General features: G+C 44.3%; 1 protein-coding gene across 1 annotated transcript in view; it reads left to right on the plus strand.

The window, feature by feature from the left end:
• SHB (SH2 domain containing adaptor protein B) overlaps positions 1–9,646 on the plus strand; it is a 155,244-nt gene extending 145,598 nt beyond the window's left edge. Inside the window, exon 6 of the mRNA XM_028711838.2 lies at positions 4,114–9,646. Coding sequence (XP_028567671.2) covers positions 4,114–4,297 — 184 coding nt within the window. The 3' untranslated portion in view covers positions 4,298–9,646. The remainder of the gene's footprint in view (positions 1–4,113) is intronic.
• Positions 9,647–10,013: the final 367 nt, after the last annotated feature.

Below are 10,013 nucleotides of genomic sequence, written 5' to 3' on the forward strand. Positions count from 1 at the left end.
GGGCTGAGAACTTAGAACCATTTCAGAAGATCACAGAGTTCCTGTCCCGCCATCATCTTAAAAGGAATTTCCAGAGTCATCGAGTGCATGGCACTGGAATTTACGAGACCGCATCCATCCTTTGCCAGTTAGTCAGACTCTCTCTTAATTACCAAAACAAGGGGAGATTTCATAAGTTTATTTAGTCATTCTCTTTCTTCCCCCAAGACCTTGTGCAATTCTGCCCTTATCTCATCACATAGCTTGTTTCCTCCACCAAGGATGCCAGGTTTGGCTTCCTTTCTGCCAGCATTCTCCCACATACATCTCCATTACAGCTCTTGCATCAAATAGGTGCTTTCAGCCGGTTAATCATTAAGCTACTGCTCTGGTTCATTTGGGAAGCACATAGCTCACCCTGACTTCATTCTCCAAGCCTGCTCTCTCCAAGCACATTCGGCTTCTGAAGAAAGTTTGCAAACCGGAACACACTTCCGGGTTTGCAGTTCTTGGGTTCCAAGTTGTTTGAGTACCAAGGCGTTTGAGAACCAGGGTACCACTGTATAGTAGTTTTTGCCTCTTTGTGCAGAGATGAAGATGGAAGGGAGAGTCATTTCAATGCCTGTCGCACTCTGTTGGATTCCTGCATGCTGCAGGAGACACTGCTGGGATGGCTGGTGAAAACTGCATCTCTTATGTCAAGTTCTAATACCCTTTAGCATCTAATAACACTTCTCCTGTGATGTGACATCAGGGCATTCATTTCTCCACCCCCATTATAATATGGCAAGGAGATGCACACCGTGATGGCAATGAAAGACACCTGAAGAAGGGTGTGGGGCAGTTGGTCTGGGAATGTCATTTTCTGTGGCAGCCCCATGTCTCTGTAATGTTCTGCCCTTAGTAATCCTATCCTGCGCATTGAGTCTTGAGCAAGCTTTCTCCTCAGATCCTCCGCTATGCCCTTCAATGTCATTTTCATCCTTACAATAAGAAACAAAAATCACAACCTTTACCCTCAGTGCAGCTTTGAGCCCTTGCAAGACATTAAACTTGCTTTTATAGAGGCTTATGTGAGGATTTTCGGTTGTTCCCTCTCAAAAATCAGTCCTGCAAATAAATCCACTACAGTTATTAACCCTCATGCATTTTTACTGGTTGGCTAGCAATTTGCAGCATGTCTTTGATAGTCCCTTGAATCGCAAACCAAACTCACAAATCTTTTTTTAGAGACCCCTATGCAATCAGTAAAACTGCAGACTTGACAAGAAATTCCCACCAGTAAATCCCGTTCTTGCATTAAGCCTGAAAAGGCATCTAAGCAGACTGCCCTCCACTCTAGCCTTGAATTAATATGCACCTATTTCTGCAATCCCATTAATTTAGTGGCAGACTCTTAAAGCATTTACTAGCAGAGGGGGGAAAACATAATGAACTGAAAGCACAGAACAATATATCCGCTCATAATAATGTATTTAGAGATGTCACCCTTGGCTTAAAGGAAATCGTTTAGAGAGCAATTATGTTTCAAAAGAGATTCATTCTTGTAAAGAATTGAAATTTAAATCAAGATTTTTTTAAGCTTGCCAGAGCTATAATTACAATGCCTGCAGTGATTTCTGCTCTACAGAGAAGGGTCATTTCATCGCAAAATTGCCTGAATATCTGAATAATGTGAGCCTGAAATTTCCTTCAGCTTTTTCACAGGAAACATTCACTTTTTAAAAAATAAAATTCTTTGGCAATTTCAGAGGGGATAAAGGAACTATTCTCAACTTAAAATTGCATCTCTGCATACTCTTCAGGTGCAGAATGGAATGCATGACTCACTGCTATATCTTTGCTCCATTGACACAAAATGGGAAGATCCTTTTCAATTACACAGCCAGGGTTCTCATCAGATTTTTTTATATTTCGGATTTTTGTGCTTTGAATGGGATGGGGGCTGTCGAAGGCCTTCTTTAGGCATAATACTTAAAGCATGATTTGTTTTCCTACAGAGGGATCAGGCATTTGGTGTACAATGGCCTTTTCAGACCTACAAACAATTTCCACTAGCCGAATGCAGAAGTCATGGGGCCAGTGGCTAGTAGGACTGGTTTATAATGTCACTAGTTGATTTGGATCACTGTCATTTTAACTGTAGGTGTATACATTTGTAGACTCGCATTAGTTTGTGTGATTAGGTGTCTTCTTCTTTGGCGATCCCTCGTAGCCGAGTAAGATTGTCTTCCATAAACACGGTTTTAACAATGAGTCCATAAGGGACTGTGGAGGCCAATTCTGGATCCACACATCCTTTCACAGTGGGGACTTACGTTTCTGGGCGGGAGTTGATCACGGTGTGGATTTGCCAAACGTGCCTTCCTCTTAGCACGTTTCTCCTTTTCGTCCTGAGTTCGACTGTCTTCAAAGCCCATGACACCTTTGGTAAAGGCTGTTCTCCAACTGGAGCGCTTGAAGGCCAGTGTTTCCCAGTCGTCGGTGTTTATACTACATTTTTTTAGATTTGCCTTGAGACAGTCTTTAAACCTCTTTTGTTGACCACCAGCATTATGCTTACTATTTTTAAGTTCAGAATAGAGTAGTTGCTTTGGAAGACGATAATCAGGCATCCGCACAACATGACCAGTCCAATGAAGTTGATGTTGAAGAATCATTGCTTCAACACTGGTGATCTTTGCTTCTTCATTAGTTTGTGTGAATGGGTATAATGCCACTGCCACCCATATATATGTCACTCACACACACACAATGCTAACGGTTGACCAGTACTGCAACTGTCCTTGCTCCTTTCTCTCTCACATCAATGCCTACAAATGACACACAGCCACATCTGCTGTTACCTCCAGCCCTTGTGTGCTGACAGTAGACTTCTTCTCAGTTAAAGGTAAAGGGACCCCTGACCATTAGGTCCAGTCGTGGATGACTCTGGGGTTGCGGCGCTCATCTCACTTTATTGGCCAAGGGAGCTGGCATACAGCTTCCGGGTCATGTGGCCACCATGACTAAGCCGCTTCTGGAGAACCAGAGCAGCGCACGGAAATGCCATTTACCTTCCCGCCAGAGCGGTACCTATTTATCTACTTGCACTTTGACGTGCTTTTGAACTGCTAGGTTGGCAGGAGCAGGGACCGAGCAACGGGAGCTCACCCTGTCACGGGGAATCGAACTGCCGACCTTCCGATCGGCAAGTCCTAGGCTCTGTGGTTTAACTCACAGCGCCACCCGTGTCCTCATCTTCTCAGTTAGAATGTCCATAAGCATTCCATAACAGCTACAGCTCATTTCAGTCAGCCTGAAACTCATTCCCATTACTCTCACTGCGGATCCCTGTGGGGGTTTAAAACAGTCCACCCACCTTGCCTTTGCATCAGGATTGGTTGGCTGGTTAATTAATCTGATGCAAGGCTCCTATTGTCAGAGCCACTTTTCTGCGAAACTGCATTTTCTGCACTTAAATTTGACATCCGGCCAGGATGTCCCCTTTTCAGCACCTGCTTCAAATATTTCTGTTTAGGCAAGGCTATCCAGACGCGTTGATGTGTTTTAATCTATTTGTAGTTTACAAATCATTTTAACAGTTCTTTAAATTTTGTCATTTTCTTGGTTTTAACCTATTTAATTGATAATTTTGCTGTTTCTTGTAAACCATGGAAAGGTTTTGTTACAGTCAAGCAGGCATGTGAATTTGGTTAAAGGTAAAGGTAAAGGGACCCCTGACCACTAGGTCCAGTCGTGAACGACTCTGGGGTTGCGGCGCTCATCTCGCTTTATTGGCCGAGGGAGCCGGCATACATGTGGCCAGCATGACTAAGCCGCTTCTGGCAAACCAGAGCAGCGCACGGAAAAGCCGTTTACCTTCCCGCCGGAGCGGTACCTATTTATCTACTTGCACTTTGACGTACTTTCGAACTGCTAGGTTGGCAGGAACTGGGACCGAGCAACGGGAGCTCACCCCGTCGCGGGGATTCGAACCACCGACCTTCTGATCGGCAAGCCCTAGGCTCAGTGGTTTAACCCACAGCGCCACCCGCGTCCCGTGAATTTGGTTAAGAGTTCTCTAAAACTGGCTCAGAGAGAGAGAGAGATTTGACATGCTGAATCGTTTTCTTGTTTTCTTTCTTTCCGCAGGAGCAACCAAGGGTTTATGCACATGAAGCTGGCGAAAACCAAAGAGAAATACATTTTGGGCCAGAACAGCCCCCCGTTTGACAGTGTTCCGGAAGTGATCCACTATTACACGGCAAAAAAACTCCCAATAAAGGGAGCCGAACATTTGTCACTCCTTTACCCTGTTGCTGTCCGGACCTTATAATTTTGCGCTCTGGCCCGTGCTCCTCCTTCCTGTGGATTGGAGATGAGGGGTGCAGCAGCAAATGTGCTCCTGCGCCGTCTACAGCGATGCTTCTTGGGACAGATGTCCAGTCCTGCCTCCCCAGTAGCAGGCTGTTGTATAGTAATCATTGCACTACTTTGCATGTCCTGTGTGGAAATACTGGTTTCTATTTATATGAGAAAGAAATGGCGTTCAGCCGCTTGAAAGAAATGCAGGAATACCCTCTCCCACGTCAATGGAAAAGTTGCCAAATCCAAAGAATGGCCTTCAAACTTTCCTGAGATCAGCAAGCTTGACATCTTCTCGCCCGTGGGTGCAGAATATTCCACGTATCGAAGCAGAACCTGCAAAATGGACGCAAACTGTTATGGCGGGAAGGCTGAACGAGAAACGGCCCGTTGGCCTTCCTCAAACCCTCAAGGCCTGAGAACTGTTTATTAGGCACCCAACCCCAAATTTGTGTCGTCGTTTTTTCTGCACAGTTTAATTCAACATGCGAGAGCTTCACTTTCGTTTTGTTTTGTTACAATGATGATGTGATCTGAAAATCTCGATGAGTAATTTTGCGACAGTGAAACAGAAACACAAACAAACAAAAGTTCAGTTATTTATGAATAGGGTATGTACTAAAATAGTGGTTTAATATATATATATTTTTATCCCCCTTCCCCTTTTTTTGGTACAATAATAAAGCTCTAAGGGTTTTCTGTGCTGATTTCTAGATTAAAGGCAGTGAGTTCTGTTTTCTGTTGTGTACGTACAATGTGAGCTGTGGTGGTTCAGTGGTTTCCGGGTAGGGTGGGGTCATTACAGAGGAAGTTGATGTTTACACGACCAGATTTCGGACCCAAAAGGGCTTCTGCAGAGCAAGCTTCCTTGAGCTGATGATGGCACCTAAGCCAATAGTAGCCTTCCATCTAGATATCCAACAAGCTGGATTCTCATCCATCTCAGGGGTGGTGTAGGGGAAAGCGCATGAAGAACATGATTCTGTTTCTCCAGCTGAGATGTGCAAGTACATCATGTAGCGTAATATAAATCGGGGCTGTTTTCCGACTCGCGATCGTACAGCTGCGGCTATCCTGTTATGCCCACGCACAAAATGTGTCTTGTTGTTACTGCTCCTCTTCTGCCTTCGTAACCAATTGGAAAAGCTCTTGTCCTTCGCAGTGCAAGTGCAGTTGGCTTTCTACCTCATCTTTAAAGCCTAGGTCCCTTCCCCATCCCCATCCAGTATATTCTCTGTTCCTGTTGAACAGGAAGACTGGTTAGCTGTAACTTAAGAGCAGAACTTAACAAGAAAAGGCCAGGGCCACAGCACAAAGCAGCAGCCCCTGGTCAGCTCCTTCCCTCTACCTTTCTGACATCAGTGTTGCTTACCCTGAGATCCCAAGGGTGTGTGTTTTCATGGCAACAGCAGCCAGTGAAGCAGATCAGAGGGGGTGGATGTGCACCACACATTGGGGTTGGGTCATGGGGTAATGGAGCTGAAACTCAACGTTGGGCTGGGCTGCCATCTTCAGCTGCAAGCCCCATGTTTCCCTGTGTCCACATTGCTCCAATAATATGGGCTTTGCAACAAACCTTGAGGCTGGTCCACTGCATTAACCCTTCCCGTAGCACTGTGCATTTCTCCATTGGAGATCCAAGTTGAGAGACTTGCTGTTTTCTCTCTTTTCAGACTTTCAACATGGATGCGAAATTGGCCCGTTTTTTAAAAAAAAACAAAAAACTGGACTGTCTTTCAAGCATACAACTTCCCTTCATTTTTGTGCTGGTTTGAAAGTGTTAATGGAATACTCATTAATTCAACACTTATGTAAAATACTGCTTCATTGTACTGTACAAATGTGAAAAGAGAAGTCATATACATGGTGTCTCTTGTTGGCTAGTTCATTTTAGCCCCGTATGGACCAGTTTCCAAGCTGGTATTAATTCCAAGGTTCTGTTTTTACCTGTTTTGAGGACAAAAAAATAAACCTCTGTAAAAGTGTGTGTGGAATCAGCTGCCGATAATCTAAATGGAAATGTTCAAACTAACTGTGCATGCCAAGTGTCTGTCTGTTGTCATTTGGTTTTTTTTTACAAATATTGTGGGGTTTTCTCCCTAAATGGAGTAAAATAATCCATTTTTTTAAAAAAAAGCATTAAAACAACCAGTTTTCCTTTTTTTAATCTTCTTTACAGTCCCTCCTCCCTTCATAGCATGTGCCCTAGTCCTTTACAGCTGACTCAGAGATGCTCACTGTTGCATTAATCATCTGTAGCCAACTTGTGACCCGGGTGCTAGACGAGGACGTTGCAGTATACCTTGCCAGGAGCAAAAGTGCCGGTGGGCCTGGCTATGGCATAGAGTCCAGCCTATATTCCTCTCTGTGCCTCTAGTGTTGCCCCTGCTGCATGTTCCCCAGCCCAATTGGCCAGAAGGCACCACCAAGACTTCAAAGGTGGGATATGTTCTCTGGTACATTGCTAGACTACCGCTATCTGAGAAAATCAGGAAGTTGCCTTATACCGAGTCCAAGCAGTTGATCCATCTAGCTCAGTGTGCACCAGTGTTCTGCAACCCTTTGGTCCCCAGATCTCACATCATCCATGACCATTAGCTAAGCGGACTGAGGATGATGGAAGTTGTATTCTAGCATCTCAGGATCCAAGATTGAAGAACACTGGTCTGGGCTAACTCGCAGCAGCTGCCCAGGATTTCAGAAACTGGTCTCTCCCAAACCTGCTTGAAGATTCTGGGGTCCGAACCCCAAAGAAAGGCCCTACCACTGAGCTACAATTTATGGCACATTTGGCAATAAGGGTGAGCTTAGAAATACTTGTGCCATAGTCCTCTGTTGACATTTTTGACCTGTTGATTCACCAGTGATTGTATTCAGCCACCAACAGGATTATTTACACAGCCAAGCCCCAGCTCAGTTCTTTAGCTGTGAAGATTGGTTGTGGGGCATTTTCACAGTGAAAATTGCTCGCAGCCACTGGGTACAGCAGAACAATTACCACTTGTGTGCCTCTGATAGTCAGGAGAACATCATAGATCTTCACCTTCAAAGCCTCAGCAGAAAACAACAGAATTTACCCAAGCAACAAAAGGAGAACTCACTTAGGGGTCACTTGGCCACGGATGGCATTGAGTGTAAATATCCTGTGGCTTTTCATGAGTGATGTATGTGCATCTCTTAATACTTTGGAGTAGCAATTCACATGGAGATGTTTCCATTGCAGAACAGAGCACCTGTTGCTACCTTCAGAGCTCTGTCACATGGTTCTTGTTTCTTGATGGTTCATAATCTGTTCCTTCCACATCTTTTCTGATCTCAAGAAGACTTATTCCCGAGCACCAACCACTAGCAGTTGAGCATCTCTTCGCAGCAATAACATGCATTCCGTTGTACGATATGAGAGATTCTCAAGTCCTGTTTGTGAGCATCCCATAGGCCTCTGGATGGCCATTCTGAGAACAAGATGTTGGACTAATCTTTTATAACATTACTTTCTGGTTGAAACCAAGTAGATGTATTTTTCCGCAGCATTGATTTGATGCCCTTCATGCCATCTATCCCAGAAGCAGCTCCAGGTAAGCTCTCAACCAGCTCATCATCAGCGAGTCCCTCAAGAGGTTTCAGCTGCTACTCAAATATGCTATCGTTTTTTCTTGCAAAGAAGAGCGAGTTTGAACCCATGTACAGAAACCAGAACAAACCAGCTAAGCTCTCTGCACCATCAGCAAAAGAACATCCCACAGCTGCCTCAGGGACCCTTGAGATGGATGTAATTATGCCACCTCATACATTGGTATGAAAATTATGTCGCACATCAAAGCTTACCATCTCTCTGAGAAGATTTCTGACCTAGTTGTTTTTCTAAGATGGCTACTTTTTTTTAATACCAGGTGCTTCCAGATTCCTCATGTTTCAAATCTGGAAGGACTGTACCACCTCAAATGACTTAATGTTTAAACTGACCCAAGGAGAATAGACTCCATGAGACAGACACTCGATCCAGAGTGGTGGTTTCCACAACCGTGACTGGATTACATGCTGGTGTATGTTGTTTGGCCTCAACTACATACAGTTCATGTAAAAATACTTGGGTTCTAAAGCTGGATTTTATTTTTATCATTTGGAGCCAAGAACTGCGTTGGAAAATCTAGGGAAATGCAAAGTGAGGAACAACGTTCTGATTTGGAAGTATAATTTAAGTCTAGGAGGTGAGAATTGGGTCCCTTCAGATCAGAATTCACAAAAGATCAAAGTCCTCAAACTTCCCTAGGCGCCACAACCATGCTGTTAGTCCAGAGTATTTAGTGCTTGTTGCAAGCTGCACAGAATATCACTCTTTTTTACATTTGCTGTGGAGGAATCAGGAAGAGCGCTGCATGTGGAAATTTGAGCAACTTCCGCCTTCTTGCAGGAGGAGGTTGATGTGGGTGGTGCTTCTGTCACAGGAGGCGACCCTAAGTTCCAGTACGCCATCTTTCCAAGTCAGCCAAAACACTTCTCAACATGGGCCTGTTGATCTGGTCAAGGGGTTTATGAATCGGTGCTTCCTGCCGTTTTCCCTTAAGCAGTTCCACTTTCGCACAGTTGCCAAAATTCGCCATCATGTCCTTTGCTGTCATCCTGGCAGATAATTATTTTAGGACTCATGAGCTGTCAGCTGGTTTACTCTGCATCCCCCCCCTCACCCCACCCCATGGTAGCTTTGAATGTGGGGCTATTTTAGCCATAGATCTGATTTCTCCTTTCCATCTATTGCAGTGAAACTTCACAGGGTATTAATCGGGAGACTATCCTTAATATTGTGTGGCTTACGTCTGCCCCTCCTGCAGTCTCTCAATGTGTTTCGCACAGATGAAAAGTGTTAAGAGGGCCTTACAAGAGTCTTCCCCTGGACTTTAGCATGTGTCGGCCTTTTCCAAATTAATGGCACACGCATGCGTATAAACTAAGGTGTGTGATTGTGTGTTTGTGAGTGTGCACAGCTGTATAAATCCCAATTAAAGGGAATGCAATGGGCTTTAGAAAGTGTTTTTAATTTATTTTTTAACAGGATTTCTAAGTGGTGCAGCACGGCTGCAGCATAAACAGAGCCTGTCTGTTCTTTTGCACTGTAATATTGTCTCTTGTTTTATTTAAGTGATTGTGTGATGCTTATTCCCTGTCTCCTCTGGTTTTCAAAGTTTTCCTCTTTAGAAAAAAGAAACCCACACAAAACAATGTCACAGTTATTTGCGCCATTGCTTCTGGTCGAGAGACTGAGCAGCAACCGTGCCTGTGTAGTCCATTAAAAAGTTTATTTTAAATAAAAATTATAAACCTCTCCCTTTTCTTCCTCTCATTGTAGCAGTTTCCTCCCTGTCAGAGTGTATTCATATTTTCTGGAGCAGCGAACAATTGAGACTATTATTCCACCACAGAACAATCCATTGCGAGGTGCCCTGGCTTTTGTAAGGCTGGTGTGTCAGCCAATGGCAGTGGAAATGAGAATTAGGCTGTGGGTTTTGTTTAATGGAATCTGTGCCAGGCAGCTCAGCCCTATTCAATAGCTTGCCGGAGAGAGTTGCTTGTTTTCTCTCTGCCGCTCATCCCAATACAATAGCTTTCGACAAGGAAACTGCATCGACTAATTATATCCAAATGCTTGGCAAGTCAATTAGCACCTTCTGGGGAGAAAATGGGATGGCATT

Source organism: Podarcis muralis, chromosome 17, assembly GCF_964188315.1.
Source record: "Podarcis muralis chromosome 17, rPodMur119.hap1.1, whole genome shotgun sequence".
Lineage (NCBI taxonomy): Eukaryota > Metazoa > Chordata > Lepidosauria > Squamata > Lacertidae > Podarcis > Podarcis muralis.